General features: G+C 42.9%; 1 protein-coding gene across 5 annotated transcripts in view; it reads right to left on the bottom strand.

Moving 5' to 3' along the window:
• Positions 1 to 24,532, bottom strand: part of MGAM (maltase-glucoamylase) — a 194,531-nt gene that overhangs the window by 106,618 nt on the left and 63,381 nt on the right. For all 5 annotated transcript variants that reach the window (XM_061165958.1, XM_061165956.1, XM_061165959.1 and 2 more), the window contains exons 27-44: positions 23,993 to 24,147; positions 22,757 to 22,925; positions 22,362 to 22,458; positions 20,687 to 20,799; positions 19,265 to 19,390; positions 17,677 to 17,805; positions 17,307 to 17,417; positions 16,715 to 16,777; positions 11,656 to 11,790; positions 11,104 to 11,191; positions 10,143 to 10,281; positions 8,877 to 9,010; positions 8,727 to 8,761; positions 8,281 to 8,397; positions 6,728 to 6,876; positions 6,072 to 6,156; positions 5,114 to 5,170; positions 1,055 to 1,179 (exon numbers count right to left, since the gene is read on the bottom strand). In XM_061165958.1, coding sequence (XP_061021941.1) covers positions 1,055 to 1,179; positions 5,114 to 5,170; positions 6,072 to 6,156; positions 6,728 to 6,876; positions 8,281 to 8,397; positions 8,727 to 8,761; positions 8,877 to 9,010; positions 10,143 to 10,281; positions 11,104 to 11,191; positions 11,656 to 11,790; positions 16,715 to 16,777; positions 17,307 to 17,417; positions 17,677 to 17,805; positions 19,265 to 19,390; positions 20,687 to 20,799; positions 22,362 to 22,458; positions 22,757 to 22,925; positions 23,993 to 24,147 — 2,027 coding nt within the window. The remainder of the gene's footprint in view (positions 1 to 1,054; positions 1,180 to 5,113; positions 5,171 to 6,071; positions 6,157 to 6,727; positions 6,877 to 8,280; positions 8,398 to 8,726; positions 8,762 to 8,876; positions 9,011 to 10,142; positions 10,282 to 11,103; positions 11,192 to 11,655; positions 11,791 to 16,714; positions 16,778 to 17,306; positions 17,418 to 17,676; positions 17,806 to 19,264; positions 19,391 to 20,686; positions 20,800 to 22,361; positions 22,459 to 22,756; positions 22,926 to 23,992; positions 24,148 to 24,532) is intronic.

Here is a 24,532-nt window from a genome sequence, read left to right as displayed (position 1 = left end):
TTTTAGATAGACACGGATTTTTAGATTTTAGATAGACACGGAGTTTAGTCTCTGTTCATCTACTTATTAACTATGTGACTCTAAGTTAAACATTTCACCTCTTGAAGCTTCTCTTTGCTCATCTGCAAAATGGGGATGATAACAGCACTTACACCAAGGGCTTATTTTTCCTTTTGTTAGGAAAAATAGAAAATCTCTAAATAGAAGTCTCCATATTAGTACGGTTCTAGGCACAGAGCAAGCATTCACCTGATGTCAGCTATTATCAGTTATTATATAGGTCTAGAATATATAGGTTATACATTAGGCCTAGAATTTTTAAACCTTGCATATAAGGAATCTCAGCCTCAGTTTCCATCTGGCTTAAACAAGTTTTTAGCAATCATTTTCTTAGCAAAGAGGCAATTATGATCCAGATAGCCTTTATGGTCTTCTTGATGTGGACCATCTAAAAAGTCTCTATTGAATTTGTCACAGTATTCTTTCTGTTTCACATTTTGGTTTTTTGACCATGAGGCATGTGGGATCTTAGCTGCCTAGCCAGGGATCAAACCCAAACCCCCTGCATTGGAAGGTAAAGTCAAATCACTGGACCACCAAGGAAATCGCTGGTGGTGGTAGCGGTTTAGTCGCTAAACCACCTAGACTCTCACAATCCTGTGAACTGTATATAGCCTGCCAGGCTCCTAGGTAGTCTTTTAAAACTAGCATGATCCATGGTTGCTCCTATTTGACTTCCATTTCAAATGTCACTATTTAAACTTAACACCTCACCCACTTAGATCTCAAATAGCTATTAAATAAGAATTGTTCAAAGAGTACAGAATCCAAAAAAGGTTAAAATCCCCACAAGCAAGCAAGCAAACAAAAATGTTTACTATTGGGTTAGCCAAAAAGTTCATTCAAATTTTTCCATACCACCTTAAGGAAAAACCCAAATGAACTTTTTGGCCAGCCCCGTAAAAGTGCTTTTGGGCCTGAGGGTACACTTTATAGACTGGTGGGCTTCACCAGGATCTGAGTTAACAAGCATGGTTCTGGGGCCCTTGTTAACCTCAAGTGGGTGTTCTGTGCAGGCTCTTGCCAGGGCAGGATGTAGCCCCCACGGACATGAAGATTAATGTGGTCAAGAGGCGCCGGCAAGGACTTCCACTCACCCCGGGCTTGAATGTCCACACCCTGTGGGCGAGAAGAAGGTCAGGGACAATAAGGGAATGCCTCTGCCTGGACGACGATCTACAAGCCATCGTGTCCACGCTCGGGACCTGCTGCCGTCTGGCATCGGTTATCACGCTTTTCCACGCTCACCACCTGCTGTGTGGGCTCCAGGCTGCCAGGACATCAGGTCAGGATCCCAACCATAGCTGCCTCTCACCCTAGCCTCACTCCACAGTCTTTCTCTGCACCCAGCACTGCCAGAGGAGGCTGACCAATCCTTTTATTTTATTCAGCTCCTGACTCCCTCCCCACAAAGGCATGTCCAGACCTTCCCTTTGCTTGGTCCCCTCTCTGCTTCCATCTCCTTCCACTGCCCCATGCCCTGCTCCCACCAACTTCACTAACACCTTTGACTCCTACTTGACAGAAATCATTAAAGTGAATGGACCTGCTTCGCAAATCCTTATCTTTACGTCACCGTATCGTCCTTTATGTCTCACGTCTAGATCTTGCCCCATATGTGACAGGGAGAAGTGGCGCTCACCCCAAGGCACGAATCTCAGTTGCTTCCTAACATGTTCTCTACCTGGAGCCCAGCTTCTCACATGCAGCACTAGGGACATCCTGGGCCAGCTAACTCCATTGTGGGGGCTGTTCTATGCTTTCTGGATATTGACCACTGTCCATCCCCTAGAGGCCAGCAGCCTCTCCCCCACCTTCCACCACATTGGGACAACCAAAAGTATCCCCAGACTTGGCCAGTGTCCCCTGGTACACAAGTCCTCCCATCTGAGAATCACCACTTTAGAGGCAAGGAGCAAAGCTACCATTTCTTCACTTTTGGTCCCTGATGTTCATTCTATACAGATTTGATCTGTATCACATTCCCCGAGTCAGACTCTGCTTCATGGGTGGCCTCAGGACTCCAGAGTCTACAGAACTTAATACAAATTCCAGCCCATATCTCTGGGCTTCTTCAATTTCCTCACTGATATCATGAGAAAAGTGAATTATATGCTCTCTAATGAGAATTTATTCCAATATCTTATGAATACTGGACTGATGGTTCTACCTTCAAGTGAAACTTGATACATGTAAAACTGTCAAAGTTATCTTCTTAGCAAATTCTTTAATTCTTTTGATGGTTTTTTTTTTTCATTCTACCACACATTGTGGCTACATAGGATATGATACCTTCTCATGATTTCCTTTCTAGTACCTGATGAGTCACAAGCTTGTTTACTTTCCTTTAAATCGTTTCTGACTGGGCTCACCTAAAAAATGCCTGTTAAAACATCCATAAAGACATGACTCAGGTCAAATCTTAAAGCAACGCTATTAAAATAAGAATAAACAACTTAACATGACTTTGTACAGGAGAATTCTCACCAACCGAGTAGTCACTGAATATGGCTGAAAAGCACTACTTTAAAAATCCAATATATAGTCTACACTGTAAACAAACAAAATGGCCACAAGTGAAGTATATAAAAACTGATTCACACACACTGTGTGCTCTTAGTCTTTACTAAAATAGGTAATCAATAAGATAAGTCAGAATAGTTCCATGCTTCTCCCTCTCTCAATAGTCTACAAACAGTAATGTCCAATATGCCCAATGTGATAGAAAGGAAAGAAGCGTGGATAGAAGCCAACATCATGGCATGTCCAGTCACATAGACAGGACCAAGACAGGCAAAAACTCTGCAAAGAACTATCAACTGCTGATTCTGCAGCTCGTTTAGAGAATCCGAGAGTCTGAGTAGATGAAGGTCCAGCTTTGGCAGAAGTGCATTAGCCTGTCCTGCCTCAAGATACCTGCCCCTTCATCAAACAGGCGGGGCCTTAAGATAAAGAGTAAGCATGCCATGTTGCTCTTGCAGTCAGATGAGCCCAGAAGGGACAGTGGGGGATGAGAGTCCACAACTACCAAGGCAGCAGTGATAGGAGGAGTCATGATCCCCGGGAAGTGGGAGCCACCAAGATAGAGAGCTAGGAGTCTTTCATTCTTCGCCCACCCTTCACTCAAGCAATTGCTCATTCCCAGTTTCACTGGACAAGCAGCAGAGAAACTGAGCAAAAATGGGAGCTCTCAAAACAAGTAGGGCTTTCTTATTTTTCCCTTTCCTGCTTTCCATCTCTTTGCCTGTCTGTTCTGGGTAATTTCCTAGGTTGTACCTTATAATTTCCTCTTAAGCAAAATTCCTGCATCATGCCTTTAATTTGCAAGGATTGCTTTGTGAGTATGTCGTGTTTAAAACATGCTTTCTTATTTTAAGTATATCTTCTTATCTTTCTGAGGGAACAAATTTTCTAGTTAACTTCTTAGTAACATAGGTACAGAAAATTATACAAATAACAAGTACACAGCTCAATAAAGTTTTACCAAGTGAACACACCCATGAAACCACCACCTAGATCAAGAAGTGACTATTACCAGGATCCTAGATGGCTCTCTCCTCCCCTCTCATAATAATCACCACACCAAAGGCAGTAACTTTTCTGATTTTTATCACTTTTGCCTGGATTTTTAACTTGTATTTCATAAATGGAATCATACATTCTTTACTCTTTTGTATCTGGCTATTTGTGCTCAAGGTTATGTTTGTGATATTTATTTTCTTTATTTGTGTAGCAACACTTTATTAGTATTTAGTTTTATTTTTTTTTTCTTTTATTTTTTTTGTTACATGTATTCCCCATCCCGATCCCCCCTCCCACAGAATACAATCTACTTATCCATTTTACTGTTGATGGACATTTGGCTTATTTCCAGTTTTTTGCTCTTTTACAAATAATGCTGCTATGAAACATTCTTGAACTTTTTTGGTAAAATATATACACTCTAGGAATAAATCTGTAACATCATTTCTTCCCAGATATACATTAACATATACATAGTTATATAATTAATTGGTATATATTATATAATTGACATAATAAATAGTGATATACATATTAATTATATAATTAAATAACATAATTATATATGGTTACTAATATATAATTATATAATGAAGAAGGTATTAATTATACAGTTAGCATATAATAGATAGTGATATGCTATCTAATATATGTTAGTTCAGGTTTGCTTTTATTTTCTGAATTGACAATATTATTTTAATGCAATCTGGGAGAATATAAAAAAATAACAACCAAAAACATTTCTGAAAAAAGATGATGACATATTGATCTGTCATATTATACCTATTTACAAAACCCTAAAAAATCTACCAAAAAGAAGAAAAGAATCAAATTCTGACTTCTCTGTATCCCAGCAAAAGCTTCTCTGTATCCCCACTGAAGCTTCTGTGGAAGACTCTGTTTCCCCAGCTGAGTCTCTGGGGTTCAGATTAGCCTGGAAAAGTTGTATGATGGAGAAGGTTGTGTTCCTTCCCCATTTCTAAATGCAGTTACGTTATACCAGCTCACAGGAGTCAGGCCTCATACTTCTATGTATCTTTCAAGAACCTTGCTTACCTTAGAAAGTACAGTCAACAACTCTTTGGGCATCTCTACTATAAAAGGAGGTATGCAAAAAGACAGAGAGGAAAAGGCTCCTAATACTTATGAACTTCCAGTCTAAGAGGGAGGATATAAATAAAAACCATAGTTTCCAGCACAACTTCAAGCATTTTTCTAGTGTCTGCCATTATACAGCACTGTGAAAAGTGGTGGTATAAGGAAAGAGACAAACTAACAAATAAAGAACACCCACAAAAATCCAGGTACTACAGGAGACGACTTTATGCATTTCACAACAACTCTGTGAGGAAAGTGGTCTTTTCCCATGTGGAAGTGAGAAAACGGAGGCCATAAGGTTACAAGTGACTCATTCAAGACCACACAACAAGTGGGCTACAGAGACAGAATTTGACCTGAGGTCTGTCAGAGTCTGAAGACTATGAGTGCTGTCATTTTCCCAGGTTGTACAGAGGCAATCAGAAAAACTTACCGTGTAGTAATCATACCAGCGGGCTCTAGGGAAATATGCAGTGACATCTCTGGCATTCTAAAATTAAACAAAAATAAGGTGTGAGTGCAGTAGGCTCAGCTATAGAGGGCAGAATAACCCATTTGCATAGCAGAGGAGCCAAAACTATAGCAATGGCCTTGGACCCACAGACCTGTCCTCTCTGGAGGTCACCAGTGTTGGGAACAGCTTCCTTTCCTGCCCTCTTCTCAAACTGGGAGATTTGCCTAACCAAAAGTGGTGGCTTCTGTAAAACCCTCTGGGATCCGGAACTTACAGAGGGGAAAAAAAAAATAATCATTTGCCTATAGGCTTATTCCATACCCTCTTCAAAGAGACAAACTGAGGTTAGGTCTAGAGCAGAAAAAAAGAAAAAAGAAAAGTTGCAGGTTTATGAGCATTAATACTTCAGAAATTATGATTAGTGCAATAAGTTTTGGAGAAAATCCAGTTAACTGACATTTTAATCAGAAGCCTAATCATCGATAAAAGAAGTAAAGAAATGGCTGCCTGAGGACCTCTTTTGGAGGAAGGGAAGGGCTGGCCAGTGATGACCTTATACACATTGGCTGCAAAAAATTCTTCTGAAAAGTTTCTCTCTAACAGTGACAGAAGATAGGAAGGATTTCTTTGTATTAACAGTACTGCCCCAACCTGATTCCTACTCATTGCAATTAAAGAAGAAATTATTATATCTTAAAGTGTAACAGAGGGTTTTTTCCTTTTCAACTGTTCAGTGAATCAGAACTTGATATTTTAAAGATGAGGGAGCTGAAGACTGGAACATCTAAGTGAAGGACTTCAGTTCAGAGGGAGAAGAAGAGACAAAGGTAGACAAAGAATAAGAAAGTGCATCTCAGGACCCCAATCTGATGAGGCCTCTTCTCTTTAACTAGTCTCTGGCCTCACAGGTGGGATCATCATAGGCCTCCATACTCACAGCCTCCAGGACAGGGCTGACCAGGAAGGCTGGGCCCAGCAGGAACTGACTGTCTACATCCCAGGTCACCCGGTCTGACACAAACCTGGGGAGGGAAACCAAGGTATCACAGTTAGGACCCCCTCTACAGGATTCCAGGTCAAGGCCTTGAAGAAACTCCTCAAATTCAGACCTAAGTTGGAAATCCAGCTGCATTCTATGCCATCTTTATTCTTTCCCTAGATCTACCTTAATCAGATACATATTCACTTTCTACATGCCATGTTCTTCAAACCCGGAAATAGTTGGGTTTAGACATGTTCTCCCCTATCAACATCTCCAACTTCTTAACCTTCAGTGCAAGAATCGCCTTCATTCCTCAGATATCCCCCTGGCATACTTTCTTTTATGATGTGAGTTACTACAAATGCCCAAATTAGAAAGAAATTATTCTATGTTGTATTGTCTATCATGTTGAATTTTTAAAAATATTCAGTAGCCTTTTATCTAAGAGTGAAGGTGTGACAGACACCATGCTTAAAAGAGTCATAATGTATGGTCTGTGCCTAGAGAGCTCTGGGCAAAGACAGTCACATTTTTAATTTGGAAGAATTCTGCAACAGCTACTATAGAGAAGGAAATTATCGCAGTCCCTGGGACCCTGGCTGGACACTCACTCATGGAGAAGAGGCCGTACGACGGTGCTGCCCTCCGTGCTGGCTTTGTGCATCAGGGTGTAGAAATACGGCAACAGGGCGTATCTGGTCTCCAGGACGCTCTTGGAGATTGTCACGAAGGTAGAATTCCAGGACACAGGGTCTTGCCTCTAAGGAGAAAAAAGGAGTGTTCAGTGCTGAAGGGACGTAGGGGACTTAAAGAGGTCACTGAACTGTTAGTCGAAACGAAGGTCACACACGCCTAAACCAACAATGACTATAGATGAGGCTCAGAGAATATAAACATATTCTGTTTATAGACTGAAAGAAATCACTGAAGCCTTCCCAGGACAGTTGAAAAACTTTCTTATAAGAAATTGGGCTGGGGGCAGGGGTGCATATCTGGTACAATGCCCAAATCAAAAGAATAATCTGAAGAACATTGAGGAATATGATTCGTTGAAATGTGAAGATTCTTTTACATATCTGTTGGCTATTTGTATATCTTTTTTTGGAAAACTGTCTATTCGGTTCTTCTGCCCATTTTTAATTCAGATTGCAGGATGGACAGAGATGGATTGTCAGTCAAAGTATAAAAACTTCTTGTTAGAAGTTAAATATTTCTGAAAAAAATAAATAAATAAAAATTAAAAAGAAGAAGTTAAATATTTCTGGTGACTAAATGTGCAGCATGGTGCCTATAGCTAATGACTGTTGTTGTTGTTCAATTGCTAAGTTGTGTCCAATTCTTTGAGACCCCAAGGACTGCCACACGCCAGATTTCCCTGTCCTCTACCCTGTTCTTCACTATCTCCCAGAGTTTGCTCAATACTTAGTTTTATACATAGTTAACAATACTATATAATAAGGGCTTCCCTGATAACTTAGTGGTCAAAGAATTAGCCTGCCATTGCAGGAGACATGGGGTCAGTCCCTGGGTCAGGAAGATCCCCTGAAGGAGGAAGTGGCAACCCACTCCAGTATTCTTGCCTGGGAAATCCCATGGACAGAGGAGCCTGGCAGGCTATAGTCCATGCGGTCACACAGTTAGACATTACTTAGTGACTAAACAACAACACTGTATTATAAACTTGAAAGTTGCTAAGAGTATAGATGTTAAATGTTCTCACCACAAAAAAGGAATGGTAATTATGTGAGGTGATTGAGGTGTTAACGGATCCTACTGTGGTAATAAGTTCATAATATATTTCAAGCTTTTTTTAAAAGGAACATAAGGGTTTAATGGTTTATAAGATGTCCTTGGGGAATATAAACAACTTTGTGTGCTATATGCTCAGTCATGTCTGACTCTTTGTGACCCTATGGACTATAGCTTGCTAAGCTCTTCTGTCCATGGAATTTTCCAGGCGAGATACTGGAGTGGGTTGCCATTTCCTTTTCCAGGGGATCTTCCCGACCCAGGAATCAAACTTTCGTTTCCTGCATCTCGTGTATTGGCAGGCAGAGTCTTTACCACTGCATCATCTGGGAAGCCTGTACATTACTTGTAGTTCAAATGGGAATCTGTGTTCCTGGCAACACAAAACTTTTGAGCTCTGGGCTTAATGTCCTACCCTGGTCCCAATGGTGTTGTGATTTCTTGCGAAGGGGTAGAAGGCCCCTAGTTGCATCCAGCGAGCACACATTTCATATTCAGCATCTTGAAAGAATCCACAAATATCTGCTCCTGTCTGAAACAAGATAGAACAAAATGGGCCAGTTAATGATTTCTGAAAGATGTTGCCATCTGCATTATGATTAGGAGCGACCCAGAGGACACCACAGGGACTTCCCTGGTGGTCCAGTGGTTACAGTCCCCCTTGCAATGCAAGTGACAAGGGTTCAACCCCTGCTCAGGGAACTAAAATCCCACAAGCTACGGAATAACTAAGCCCACATGCCGCAACTACTGCATCAGAGTGCTGCAGTGAGAGATACCACATGCTGCAACTAAGACCCAAGGCAGCCAGATAGATAAATAAACACTTCTTTTCTAAAAAGAACAAAAAAGGACACTTACGTAGGATATACCAAAAAGACTAAACTCCATCATGCCTGCAAGAGAACCATGGCTGGGTCAGACAAGACACTCATGACCTGCCTCCTCCTCCCTCCCCAGAGAATCCTTGATCCAAGATCCTGACTCCTCTCCCGTCAGCAGCCCACACACCAATGATTGACTTCTTCAGCTGGTCCCACGCGGCCGTGTTGTCGCCCAGCCAGTGTCCTCCCCAGCGGCCAGAAGAGGGGAAAGTGGAGCGAGTGATGACGATCCCTCGCTGTCCTGTCACCTCCTGCACGGCTCTGCTCGGAAGGGGACAAGGGGGTGACTTAGGGCAGAGCAGGGGAGGAAAGTCCCAGAGCTCCTGAGCCTATGACTCAAGGACAAAGCATCTCATGTGTCCCAGAAAGGAATATGGAAAACTGGGTCATGAGGTCCCAATTGACTGATTCCTGGTGATGAAGATAACATTAAAACCGGTGTCTTTATATGGTATTTTACAAAGTTTTATAAAAACTACAGAATGTAATAGACTCACTGGATCACCTACAAATAATAGCTAGTCACTGAATCTTGCTATCTATTTACTCAATACTCAGTTTAATATAGTGGGGAAAGAAGAAGGTGAATTCTTGTATAAGGCTTTCCTTAGGATAATTCTTATTAAGCATGGACTTGAGCACACAAAATGAGGCAGGGATAATCCAGTAGGACACCAGTTGGCTAGCCAACAGGAATGACAAAATAAATAAATAAATCCAAATAGAGATGAGTCACTTCTGAAGTCAAGGAAAGAGATATCCAGTCCTCTGTGTTCCCTTCTAATAGCTATAGTTACTATAGCATCATCTGCACCCTGTGATGATTGCCTGTGTCTCCGTGTGTGCTTCCTCCATGAGGACTATTGGCCTTTCACCAGCACGACCAGCTCTTATTTAAATCTGTCCTCCTCACTAGGATCACAGGATGTGGCTCCATGCTCATGAGTGTTTAATGCTGGGTTGGTGAAAGTGTCCATTGGGGTTTCTCTATATGATATTACAGAAAACCCCAAACTTCATGGCCAACCCAGTAAGTGAGAATTGCTATAGAGCTATAATTAAAAGCTACCCAACTCTTGATGCGAAGAACCGACTCATTGGTAAAGACCCTGATTCTGAAAAGATTGAAGGCAGGAGGAGAAGGGGATGACAGAGGATGAGATGGTTGGATGGCATCGCTGCTGATGCAATGTACATGAGTTTGAGTAGACTCCAGGAGCTGCTGATGGACAGGGAAGCCTAGTGTGCTGCAGTCCATGGGGTCGCAACGAGTCGGACACGACTGAGCGGCTGAACTGACGGACTGAACTCTCGAAAGAGGGAATGAAAGGAGGAGCAGGGTGGCTTCCCAGTCCCAGGCTGTCCCAGCTGGAGAAGGGCGATGATGACTCACTCGTACGTGGGTCTGGTCTGGGCCCACCCGTAGAGGCTGTGCACGTCGTAGTGGCGCACCGGTGAACCGTCAGGCAGGACCTGCTGGCTCTCCATGCACATGGTCTTGCTGCTCAGGCCCTGGTCCCTGGACTCCAGATCTGAGGAGAAAGATCTAGCGATGTGACATTGACCCCTGCCTGATCCTGTTTAGCCTTGACCTCACTTCATGGGATTGATACAAGGCAGCGTCTGGCTCTTAAGGCTAAGCTGACCTCTGCATGGGTCCCTCTTCTCCCCAGCGTCCTGGCAATGTGCCTCGTTCTTAGTTACAGTGGCACCTGCAGGTGTTTTCAGCCCCCAGGACCCCAGAGGAGAAAGCAGCGGCGTGTGGAGAACACAGTTGTCAAACACGGACAGGCTCCAACCAAGCTTCTAGCATGTACATTATTTCATATAATTCTTATCATGATTCTTTGAAGAAGATATCATGATCCTCCTTTTACAGTTTAAAAAACTGAGATTTGGAAAGAGCAAGTCATCTGCTGAAGGTCATATGGCTCATAGAGAAAATAATAATTGGATCCAAGACATGAACACAAGTACAATGCCAAAGTCACTGACTCCATGGTAAGGAGAAGCTGTTACTGTCCACCCACTGATGACATAACAAATTCCTGGGGAGGGACTCACACAAACCTGCGAAACTAAGACCCTGAGCTATAGAGTCTGTTGGAGACACGACCACTGTTAAGTAACTGAGAAATTCACTCAAAGGGGCCAATAACTTGCCCACACCCAACTGGGTAAAGTTCTCAGGAATGGACTTGTTACCTTGCCGCCCCCCCCCCAACCCCCCTGCAAAACAGAGCACCAGTCAGGATGTCCCCGTGCATCAGGGTAAATGCCAGGTTGCTGGATTCTTGCGGGGCTCACTCCCTGTTCCCATGAAGCTGCCAGTAGAGAAGGCCAAGGGTCCTCACGTGGCATATAAGGAGGGTGGTTCAGAGTGGCATCCTTGCAGCCTGGAGGGACTGCTCCATTCACAAAGCTCGCTGGTTCATTCATATCCTAGAAATATCAAACCCGGAAATACTTTACTTTTAAAAAGAGCTACATCCTGTCAACCCAGAGACAGGGAAGCAGAGAGTACATTGTTCACCATCCAGTAGTTTCAAAGGTACCAGCCCAGGGAAGATTCATCAAATCCAGCTTGAGAAAGATCAAGGAAGCCCTACAGAATGACTGGCTACAGGATTTGAAAAAACTCTGAGGGTGTGAGGTAGGCTCGGTTCCAAGGAATTCCTGGTTATCACCTTGGACTTTTATAGCCAGAACTTCAGACAAGGTACAAGGTAAAAGGAGTATCAGAGTGGGCGGGTCCTGACTGGAAGAGCTGCAGTCTGATACATTCAAAGTCTTTCCTGGATGACTATTACCTCTTCAGATTAAAGGTCAAGGATACATATGCTGAGGCATGCAGAGAGAGAAACACAACTGTCCCCATGTACACAGACACAAATGTGCACACTTACAATCCATAAGCCATCGAACTTCAAGCTCTTCTCTGGTTCCTGTGGATTGGTGTACAGTTCTGTCAACTCCCTCTTCCACCATGCGATGGTTGAATTACGGAAAAAGTCTGGAAAGGCCACAAATGCCCGGTATTTCTGTAAGGAGGAAATACAATTTATTTGTCCCAAATATATTAGACAGAAAATTGGTATTTCCTGAAAGCTTAACTTACAACACCTGTTCTGTGTGGTGATAGTTAATCCAAACAGAGTTTAAGGAATGTTCTTAACTTATTTGAAATACAGTGAATGCAAAGAATAGGAATGAGCACAAATGAAACCCCTTCTTATCACCTGGAAAGCATTCATGGACTGTTTTCCTCTTTGTATCAACACAAATGGTAGCTACCAACACCCTGGACTCACTATTTCATCTGCTAGATACCCACTCCTCAACCTCTGTCCTGCAGTTTCCTAAGCTCTCCTCAAAGACAAAGCATGAGCCAGGGAGACTGCAGCTTAAAGGGGGCAGAGAGCAGATGCATTGTCAACAGGTCGGAAAGCAACAACCAGGTGATTCTCCCCTTTTCATTCTCGGGAAGAAAAGGGGGTAAGAGGTAAGGTTGCATTTTATTATATTAAACTATCAAACTGATATGTATCTGGGTTTTCTATGGTTTCAGAGTCACTTGAAAAGTACAGTGTCAAATACTTATTGTGTGACCTAGGCTTTAAATATCTACATTATTTCATGTAATTCTTATCCTAATTCTATGAAGAAGAATTGTGTGTCAACTAAATTAGAAGAACTTAAAGTTTCAACTCCCCTTTCTCTTATCTTTTTCAAATAATAAAAACAATGTCTTTATTTTAACCTGGAAAAATGGACCCAAGGTATAACTCTAGAACTATAACCCTTTGGAGAGGAAGGCCCTTGTTGGCCCTTGTATTCCCCCACCATGCTGAGCTTAGAAACTGCATAACTGTGAATTCATTCCACTTAACAACAGGAAATCTTCATAAATTTATACATAACTATGATGCTTGTTATGGACCTTTCTGGTCCTTTGTATGTCTTAGTAAATCAGTTCTTCTGTGTTCATCAGTGCCTTTCAAGAGTTAAAAGTTAAATAATGCTGGTGGCAAGGGTGTGGGTGGCGTGGGAACAACAGAAAGAGGACTTGGACTAGGGAACCTCCAGTTCTGATACACAACAGATAATAGGCAAGTTAAAAATCAATGTCTAGAAAAAGACCACAAGGAACAGGAAGAAAAAAAAAAAAATGGATCAGCACACAGGGATCCAGCTCACAGAGAACATCAAGGTGTTGAGTCACATCACTGAGCATCTTATGAAGGGGAAGCATGTCAAGAAGGCCTTTTTTGTTAGAAAACGGAGGTGGAAATATAGAAACAACAAAACAGAAGCTTTCACCGGAAACAGAGCTGCAGCTGAGGCAGGGTTAGAAACGGGGGGCAGAGGAGGGAAGCAGAGGATTAGAGTAGACAGAGTCAATGCCAGTCACGTCCGAGGGACAACCGAATCCCAGGTGAGACACAAGTGAGCAATTTGACCACTTTGGTTTATGAATCCCACTAAAAGGTGCTCTGACCCTTGCCCATGAAATGAAGAAAACTCTGCTGTTCTCCAAGGTCCTGGTTCCACCTCACTCCCGTCTGTGTTTCACTCCTGCTTCGTTGCTTCTGCAATGCTATTTCCCCTCATCCTCAACCCATGATGTAGCTACCTGGCCCCATTTCTTAGCAGGTAAACAATAACAACAACTGGTATAAAAAAATAGACACATTGATCAGTGGAATGGAAAAGAAAGCCCAGAAACAAACCCATGCATATGCAGTCAATTAATCTTTGACAAGAATGCAAGAACATAAATGGGGAAAGAACAGTCTTCTATTAACAGTGTTAGAAAAACATGAAGGGAATTCTCTGGTGGTCCAGTGGTTAAGACTCCATGCTTCCACTGCTGGGAGCCTGGATTCAATCCCTGATTAGGGAACTAAGATCCTCCAAGCTGGGTGGAGTGGGCAAAATAAGAGAGAGAAAAGAAAAACGTGGATATCCACATGAAAACAATGGAAGTGGGGCTTCCCTTGTGGCTCAGTGGTAAAGAATCTGCCTGCCAGTGTGGAAGACAGGGGTTTCATCCCTGATCCAGGAGGATCCCACTTGCCTAGGAGCAGCTAAGACCGTATGTAACAACTTTAGAAGCTATACTCTAAAGCTCAGGAACTGTAGTTACTGAAGCCCACGTGCCTAGAGCTCATGCTCCACAACAAGGGAAGTCATCACAATGAGAAACCCGAGCATCACAACTAAAGAGTGACCCCCACTTGTCCCAACTAGAGAAAAGCCTGTGCAGCAACAAAGGCCCAGCACAGCCAAAAAAAATTAAAAAAGAATGAAACTGAACTCCTATCTTATACTGCTATAAAACTTAATTCAAAATGAATTAAAGATTCAAAAGTAAGACCTGAAACCATAAAACTTCTAGAAGAAAACACAGGAAAAAGTTCCTCGACACTGGTGTTGGCAGTGAGATTTTGGATTTGATGATACCAAAAGCGCTAGCAACAAAAGAAAATTAAGTGAGAATACATCAAACTAAAAAGCTTCTCCACAAAAAACAATCAACAAAATGAAAAGGCAGCCTACAGAACAGGAGAAAATATTTAAAAGGAAAATACCCAATGAGTTAATATTTTAAATACATATGGAAGCTATAAAACTCAAAAGCAAGGAAAATAACCCACAAATAAATTGATTTAAAAATGGACAAAGGACCTAAACAGACATATTTGCAGAGAAGGCCTACAAATGTCCAACAGATACATGAAAAATTTCTTAATATCACTAATCATTAAGGAAATGCAAATCAAAACCACAATGATAAGCTGTTTCTAAAGCTTTTATGAAAAAGATGATAGACAACAAGTGTTGGCAAGCATGTGAAGAAAAGGGACTCCTTGGGCACTGTCAGTAAGAATACAAACTGGTATAGCCATTACGAAAATACTATGGAGTTCCCTCAAAAAATTAAAAATAGAACTACCAAGTGATCCAGCAATCCTACTTCTGGGTATATATCCTAAAGGAAGCAAAATTAGTGTCTTGAAGAGATATGTCCCATATTCACTGAAGCATTATTCACAATAGCCAAGATGTTGAAAAAACTTAAGTGTCTGCCCACAGATGAGTGGATAAAGAACATGTGGGGTGTGTGTGTGTGTGTGTGTGTGTACACTGGAATGTTATTCAGCTATGATAAAGAAAGAAGACTTTCCATTTGCAATAACATAGAAGGCATTATTATGGATAAACCTAGAAGGCATTATTCTAAGTGAAATAAGCCAGATATAGAAAAACAAACACTGTCATGATCTCACATATGTGGAATCTGAGAAAAATAAGTTGAACTCATAGAAACAGAGAGTAGAATAGTGATTACCAGCTGCCAGGAGGTGGGGAAATGAGGAGATGCTGGTCAAAGGTTGCAAGCCTTCATTTATCAGATGAATGAGTTCCTGGACCTGATATCCAATGCAGTGATTATAGCTAATAATACTGTATTGTATACTTAAAAGATGCTAAGAGAGTAGATTCTCCCCACATACATACACAAATGGCAACTATCTGAAATGGTGGATGTGTTAATTAACCTGATTCTGGTAATCATTTCATGATATACATGTATATAAAATGATCACATTGTATACTTTATATATATACAATTTTATTTATCAGTTATACCTCAGTTAAGTTGGAGGACAAAACAAAAAACTAAAATAAATATGTAAAAGTCAAGGATCCCATGACCTTGAACTTCTCTGGCAGACTCCTATGTCCATGCGGCCTGCCTGGACCACCAATCTTCAAGTGATCTTCTGTGAGAAACAACAGAGATTGTAGGAAGCTAGATTCTCTCCCTTGGATCCTCATCTGAGATCCATGGTAAGTGAGAACATGTTCCTGGGAGAGAGCAAATTTTAACCTATGGCTAGAAACTGGGGCTTCCCTGGTGGCTCAGAGGTTAAAGCGTCTGCCCGAAATGCGGGAGACCTGGGTTCAATCCCTGGGTTGGGAAGATCCCCTGGAGAAGGAAATGGCAACCCACTCCAGTATTCTTGCCTGGAGAATCCCATGGACGGAGGAGCCTGGTGGGCTACATTAGTCCATGGGGTCGCAAAGAGTCGGACACGACTGAGCGACTTCATTTTCACTTTCACTTTCTTTAGAAACTTGGAGATAAGATTAGAGTTGAGGGACTTCCCTGGTGGTCCAGTGGTTGAGAATCTGCTTGCCAATGCAGGGGACACAGGTTTGATCCCTGGTCCTGGAAGATCCCACATGCTGCAGAGCAGCTAAACCTGCGTGTCACAACTACTGAAGGCCACATGCCTAGAGCCCATGCTTTGCAACAAGAGCAGCCACTGTAGTGAGAAGCTTGTGCGCCACAGCTAGAGTAGACCCTGCTCACAACTAGAGAAAGCCTACGTGCGGCAACAAAGACCCAGAGCAGCAAAATAAAGGAAAAAAGATCAAAGCTGAGAAACCCAAGGAAAGACGGAGGGATTTATAAGAGTGAAGATGGAGAAGCCTACCCACAAAAAGATGTGCAGAGAAAAATACCCAATCAGTAAAGACAGGGGTGAGAGACTGCTTGAAAAGGATACTCAAAGCAAAAACTGCAAAAGCAACAATAAATATACTAATTCAGGCAAAACACAGTGTTTCTTAGAGGTTTCATTCAGTGGAAATTTCCTGGATGTTTGTAATCTGAAAGTCATGGAGTGGAAATCATTACTCTGTCACTTGAAACCATGGACACAAGTAATTTAAGATCTCTGAGTCTTAGTTATGCAAAGCATAAAAATAACTATCCCCCAACTGGGGTAAAATATTGCATGCAAAGTGATTGGCACAAGACAGATGCACAGGACACGTTCCCTGTGTGAGTTTCCTCATCTCGCCCATGCTCACGGCACAGGTATGTCCAGTATCCTAAGCGTGATGGCACCTTCCTGGCATCCCTGATCCCCCACATCCACACAAGCCCCTTACCTCCACTTGACTGTCCCAGTCTAGAGAACTGTTTATTACCACATCAGGAAAATCAGGCCAGACCTGTGAAGAGAAACATGTTTCAAAGCAATGCACTAGATAATTTCTCTTATATAGCATTTCCTAAGAAACTATAGGGCTTTCCAGGTGGTGCTAGTGGTAAAGAATCCACCAGCAATGCAAGAGACATAGAAGACACAGGTTCAATCCTTGGGTTGGGAAAATTCCCTGGAGGAAGAAAATGGCAACCCACTCCAGTATTCTTTCATGAAAAATCCCATGGGTGGAGGAGCCTGGTGGGCTACAGTCCATGGGGTCACAAAGAGTTGGACTGGGCTGAGGGGTTACACACACAAGAAACTATAAACCTTGTTCTATGGGCAATAGTACTTTGATTTTCCTGTAGGATTGATCTAGAGAAAAGTGGATCACACAATGTACACACACATTCCTTTAAAATTCCTTAACAGTGGTGACAAATACCAAAAGAGAATATGAGAACTTCTGACCTCCAAGTCCAAATGGAAAAAAGAAAGAAACGTACAAACACACTAACAGTGTGGGGATTAGTGAATCACTGCTCAGGGCATACCTTTCCCCAGACAATGCTCCCATCACTCGGGTCTTTGATGAAGACATCGTCCTCTACACCCCGTGTGAATGGCAGATAGGGCTTGGTCTCATTGCCAGAAATGGCTGGGTCCTAAAATCAAAGCACAGGTCAGATGATGAAACCAAAGCCAGAGAATGACTCAGGGTAGGGAAAAGGAGAATTCCTCCAAAGAGGAGGCATGGCTTCCACCCATGCTATAGAGCTTCTGTGAACCCAGGGAAATACACTTTCCGTATTGAACCTCAATTTCTCTACTCATAGCATGGAAAAAAACACAGGGATGAAGCTTTCTCCACCAAAGTCCATTCAGTCTTCAAAACAGACTCCACCCAGTCACATAGCAACTAACCAGAATGATGATGACCCGCATCCCGTCGGCCTTCATGCGAGTAATCAGAGCTGGAAACCCCTCAAACTCGACATCAAGGGTGAAGTCCAGCTGCCGCTCCATGTAGTCAATGTCCGAGTACTGCACATCCTGGAAGAAGACAGAGGAAGCTTACACAAGCTAAGGTCCACGTGAGAACAATGGTCCAGTAACCAGGGGTAAAGTTCAGACGGCTTCTTCTTGATTCTTTCAAATCCCACCTCTGTTATTTGCTAGGTATTAGGTTCTGGAAAAGTCACCTAATTCTCAAACTTTTAGTAGTCAAAATAGAAAATAAATAAATAAATAAATTAGCAAAAAGCAGAATGATAATGTTGACCTCCACAATTTTGTCTGTGGACATACATGAAAAAAATCGATGAGAGTGCTTTGTAAAGGACCAGAATAAGGAGCGAACAGAGGATGAGATGGTTGGATGGACATGAGTTTGAGCAAGCTCTAGGAGTTGGTGACGGACAGGGAAGCCTGGCCTGCTGCAGTCCATGGGGTCACAAAGAGTCAGACATGACTGAGCAACTCAACTGAACTGAAAGAGCAAACATGGTTATCTCCTCCAGAAAGCCAACTCAGGTATCAGGGGTTCAGATTCAGACAAAATAACCTACTAACACAGTACTAGCACAGTATTAACACAACATGGACAGTAAATCCACTAAAAAGAAAACAAACAAAAGCATCTGTAATTGCTTTGGAACAGCAATCCTGGGGGTAATCAGACACAGCTTTCTTATTAAGAATAAAATATTGCATGCTAGACTTTCCATTAATAGGAAACAAGAGAAAATCCAGAGAATAACATTGATTAATAGAAAAATCAATGGCTCAGTCTGCCAAAGCAGGAGATGCGGGTTGAATCCCTTTTGTCAGGGAAATCCCCTGGAGAAGGAAATGGCAACCCACTTCAGGATTCTTGCCTGGGAAACCCTGTGGATGGAGGAGCCTGGAGGGCTGCAGTTCATGGTGTCACAAAAGAGTCAGATATAACTTAGCGACTAAAACACAACTCATCTTCAAGTAAAGGTGAAGTTTGTCTCCACACCTATTTCTTCTGGAAACCAGTCTCAAGATCTACATTCAACCAAAAATTAGATCAAGCTGGGGGCACGCTGAGCTTTAGTGCTGGCAAAGTGTCGGAACTGAGGTTATATCTATAGACACAATGGTCTGACTGAATTTGGGTCAATTTCTTTTAATGAAGCAAAACTACTCTTTGGGCCACCTTTTATATGGTAGCAAGGATGTTTTTGACTAGATGTCATGAAGTCATATGAAAGAAATGGAAGCATGACCTAGTAGAAAGAACCCTAGAGCTGACCCAATACCCTCCTCCTTTGGCAAATCACTGTGACTCTTCCAGTTGGGGACAATGACACTGCCCACCCTCCGCTTTTATTATAACCACTGGGAAGGGGTGAGACTGAGGGTGATCCTGTATGAGAAAGTGCTTTGTAATTTCGTAGAGTCTGACAAAAATCAGACAAATGCAGGCATAGAGACAAGGGTTGCCCACAAGGTCCCAGAGCCAGAACCCCACAGGCTGACGACATACATAGGGAATCTGTGCAGCCACCATTGCGTCGTACAAGCTGGCGATCTCAGAGTCGTTCTGGTATCCATAGCGACACAGCTGAAACCCCAGGGACCAGTAAGGAACCATCACCGGCCGACCAATCAACTAGAAAATAAACAGAAAACTTAGTCCTTAAAAAGAAGAATTTAGATTAAAGTGGTACACAAAGTAATAATATTTTCCCAGTGTCCCCAGTTAGATAATCAGGCAAACTCAAATTCAGAGAGAAATGAAGAGGATGCAAAGCCACTAGGATAACTTGGAGAAACTGTCCTGCCAGACTTGACCTCTCTTGAAAATCTGATTTTACTGCTATTTCCAGTGATTTCTAGCTTGCTGGTTAAGAACATTAAATTCAGAAACAAAATGCCTGGGTTGCCCTATAGGATCCAATCTCTGCTGGCTATGTGACTCTGGACAAAAGCGAAATAACCTCTTATACATGTTCATTCACTTGTAAATCGAGGATAATAACGTATTTGTTTCATAGTATTTTGTGAAGACTGAGTGAATTAATATGTGGAAAGTGATCTGACATGCAGCAAGTAATATATCAGCGACATATAGTAAGTTTTATAACACTGTTTGCGGCCGATGCCAAAGCAACTGTGATGACCTCTGCAGCCACAGTTATATGTCCGCTATCCCCGCCCTCACCTCAATGACCACCACCACCATCACCACCACACCACCTTCACCACCACTACCGTCACCCTCACCACACTGCCTCCACCATCTCCACCATCATCACCACCATCACCACCACCCCTATTACCACCATCACCACCATCACCACCATCATCACCACCATCACCACCATCACCACCATCATCACCACCATCACCACCATCATCACCACCATCACCACCACCCCTATTACCACCATCACCACCATCACCACCACCCCTATTACCACCATCACCACCATCACCACCATCATCACCACCATCACCACCACCCCTATCACCACCATCACCACCATCACCACCATCATCACCACCATCACCACCACCCCTATTACCACCATCACCGCTGTCACCATTGCCACTGCCAGCTATAACCAGCGGTACTATTACTACTTCTGCTACTCCGCAGTGCTCTTGCGGCTGCTGCTGCTAAGTCGCTTCAGTCATGTCCAACTCTGTGCAACCCCGTAGACAGCAGCCCACCAGGCTCCCCCATCCCTGGGATTCTCCAGGCAACAATACTGGAGTGGGTTGCCGTTTCCTTCTCCCTGCAATGCTCTTAGAGGCTATGAATTTAACAGCTATTGGGATGTATTTATTGTTCATTATTCTATAACCTACCTGTCACCCAGAAAGACCAACAGTTTCAGTTATCACCTAAGAACTACAGAAAGTGCTGTATAAATACTGGGTAACCAACTGAATTCCCTCCTACCTCCGTGTACTGCTGAGTCACAAGCTCTGGAGTTGGCCCCAAAACCACATAAAAGTCCAGAATCCCTCCTGTGGTACGGTATGTCAAGGCAGGCAAGGGCTGGAAGGTCACGTCTGGAAATGTAGAAAATACCAATCCATATGGAAACCTTCAAGTGAGAAATTACCCCTGAAATTCATACATTCTCCTTCTTCCTATGCCTCTATTGTAGAGTATTGAGGGAAGGCAATTTGTACTATACCTACACAGAATTTTAAAAGTTAAGTGAAAGTCTTCAGGGCATGTGCCTGGATTTTTTTCCCTTTGATGCACCTATTACCTTATTATTTTGTCCTTCTGCTCTTTTAAAACTGCTATTATTGATTTTATTTCAGGACAGTTTAAGACTTACAAGAAACTGCAAAAATAGTACTAAAACTTCTCTTGGACACTTCTCCCAGTGTCCCCCAGTGATGACTCTTACATAACCATTGTATGCCATCAAAACCAGGAAACCGATGTTGATATAATAGTATTAACTCAGATTCAGGTCTTACTCAGATTTCTCCAGTTTTCACAAGCACACTCTTTAACTCCACTTCCTGATATCCCATCCCCTTTCCAATATACTACTCAAATTTTCTTTACACCCTGATGCTCTTGAACTGTGGTGTTGGAGAAGACTCTTGAGGGTCCCTTGGACTACAAGGAGATCCAACCCTTCAGTCCTAAAGGAAATCAGTCCTGAATGTGCATTGGAAGGACTGATGTTGAAGCTGAAACTCCGATACTTTGGCCACCTGATGCAAAGAGCTGACTCATTTGAAGAGACCCAGATGCTGGGAAAGATTGAAGGCAGGAGGAGAAGGGGACGACAGAGGATGAGATGGTTGGATGGCATCACCTACTCAATGGATATGGGTTTGGGTAAACTGTGGGAGTTGGTGATGGACAGGGAAGCCTGGTGTACTGCAGCCCATGGGTTGCAAGGAGTCGGACACGACTGAGCGACTGAACTGAACTGAACCCCCAGAGTGAGTGCTCTGACCCACACCTTCATCACTAAGTCAAATTATATAAATGGCTCACACTGACTAACCTCTAGGATGCTTGGGACTCCCTTGATTTTGCTATTCCATCCTACATTATGCCAAATGCTGCTGCTGCTAAGTCGCTTCAGTCGTGTCCGACTCTGTGCGACCCCATAGACGGTAGCCCACCAAGGCTCCCCTGTCCCTGGGATTCTCCAGGCAAGAACACTGGAGTGGGTTTATGCCAAATGAGTTAATTCTTATTACTACATTTTGTTATTGTTTAGTTGCTAAATTGTAACTGACTCTTGTGCAACCCCATGGACTATAGCCCACCAGGCTCTTCCATCCGTGGGATTTTCCAGGCAAGACTACTGGCACGGGTTGTCATTTCTTTCTCCAGGGCATCTTCCCAACCCAGGGACCGAACCTGTGTCTCCTGCATTGGTAGGCGGGTTTTTACCGATGAACCACCAAGGAAGCCCATTACTACATGCTACTGAACTGAAATAAACAGAAAGGCTAAGCAGAATGAAGAAAAAAAAAGAAAACACTGTCCACAAGATAACAATTTTGACTTCAGGGGCAACATGATCAAACACATTCTGAAGTTCCTCAAGAAGGACTGAGTCACAAAAACAGAGGTGATGCCAGCGTCGCCTTACCCATGGCATTGCTGTTCAGCAGGAGCACACCGTGGGCACTGCCATCCTCCTCCAGGGCCATGTAGTAGGGGTGGACACCATAGGAGTTCTTCTTGTACTGAGAGCGTCGTGGGAAGAATGGCAGGGGGTTAAAGGATTGAAAAGATTGAAAAGAGAGATTGAGGAAAAAAAAAAAAAAAAAAACTCAACAAATTGATCGATAAGGTGTGTCTAGTCTTCTCTGTGAAATAAACACGTAAGAAACCACAGAAGCCTGAGAGTCAACCTGCTTGTCTCAAAGCAGACTGTGAGCATCTGAGCGGGGAGTGGGCAGAGGAAACACCCACTGTGTGTGACGTGTACACAGTGTGGGTGGACAGAGGCAGCGACCCAGATCCCAAGCACTCTGCCCTTACCCCCGGGGGTTGGTCTCGGGAGAACATCCCCCACGTGTTCCATTTCAAGTCTCTTCGGAAGGCTGTGTGCTCAGTTTCCCCAAAGCCATAGAGGTACTGGGAGGGTAGGCGCGTGGAGATGCGGATGAACATATCATTGAAGGTGAAGCCGAGGAGCTGAGAGTCCCAGCTGCAACACAAGAGGGTATGTTTGGAAAAGAAATGGGCTATTCTAATGGCTTCAAGCAGCCAGAGTCTCGGGGAAATTGAACTCTTGATTTGCTGTGGACTCCCACACACAGACTTTAGTCTGTATGATTAAGATAATCACAGCAACCAGGGCTGCAAGTCCAGGAGCCAGCATCTTTCTTCTACTTTCCTTTCTCACTCCCTCCCTTCAGTGGTCCCTACAGAATGCCAGATCCAATCATTTTCATCATCTCAGTTGCCCCCACTTCACAGCAGCCCTAGTTTCTACTATTGCCCCACCAGAGTCCACTTTCTATGCAGCATCCAGAGTTATTTTTTTAAAGTATCTCACATCATGTCAACCCCTGTTTACAATTCTTCAGTGATTTTCACTGAAGCATCTTGTGAAGCCATTCCTGATCTGAAGCTACCTAAACCCCAGCCTCATCTCCTGCCACTTACCTCCTTATTTGTGAAACTACTCCACCCACACTGGACCTTTTCCCCTTCAAAAGGCAAGTTTCCTCCTATTTCATGGCCTGTGCACTGACTACTCAATCTGTCTGAAACATTGCCCACGTCTCCCATCTCCACATGGGAGGCTCCTCCCCCTCCCCAAGGTCCTATTTAAAGTTCACTTCCTTGGAGACATCAACTCTGACCACAGTATCAAAAGCAGTCACCTCCCTATAATTATCAATTACCCTGTGATTCTTCCTGCATAGCGTTGTCACTATCTAAATCTCTGCATATTTTAACTTACATTATTTTTGTTATTTCCTTATTATTTTTGTCATAGAAAGAGAGACCTCATTTTCTATAACCACCAAATATGGAGAAGGTACTCCATAAACATTGGTTGAATGAATCCCTAGGTACATGCAACTGATTCAGGAATTATTCCCAGGACACTAAAGATTTCTCAGAAGAACGACTGTGGAAGGAAATGACTTATTCAAGAATCTGGAAATGGCTGGTGCATTGCTTTGAGCAGGGTATCTCCAAGGACACCGGCCTGGCAATGACACGGGGGATCATCAATTCCAAATCAGACTAAGAGCCACTAACATAACAGTGCCTGTACTCTTGCGGCGAATCTCAATCCCAAATGGATTCTCCTTAATGAGGACAGTGTAGAGTTGACTCTCAGAGGTGCCAGATGGAACGCTGGGTATGTTGAGAGGGACTGGAACTTCATACCGGTTGTTGTTGGGATCATAAATCTAGACCAGAGGAGAAAGATTTTAGGTCAATATAGTAGTCTTGAAACCTATGCCCTTAGCAGAAAACTGATGTCTTTGACAAAGAGTCTGAACACTATATTTGTCTTCTTTAAGCTCATGATACTGGCTACTTAATTAACAAATTGAAGAGCAATGTCAGATTTATCACTTTGATCTGAGTCTGCCATAACTCATTTTTAAATCCTCTTACAGCAACACATGATTTTCACATTGGTTCCACCTTGGAAAATCAGTCTGGAATTTATGGATATATTCTTTATTATTTTGTTTGTGGGTGTATTAGTGTACATGACTACCTGAAAACTTTTCTGAATTGAAAAAAATTTCTCCCTTAAAAATCATGAACTCTTCTTGATTAAAATAA

The sequence above is a fragment of the Dama dama genome, chromosome 18 (assembly GCF_033118175.1).
Source record: "Dama dama isolate Ldn47 chromosome 18, ASM3311817v1, whole genome shotgun sequence".
In the NCBI taxonomy this organism is placed as follows: domain Eukaryota; kingdom Metazoa; phylum Chordata; class Mammalia; order Artiodactyla; family Cervidae; genus Dama; species Dama dama.
Note: the sequence above shows the minus strand (reverse complement) of the source record. Positions and strands in the feature narration are given on the sequence as shown.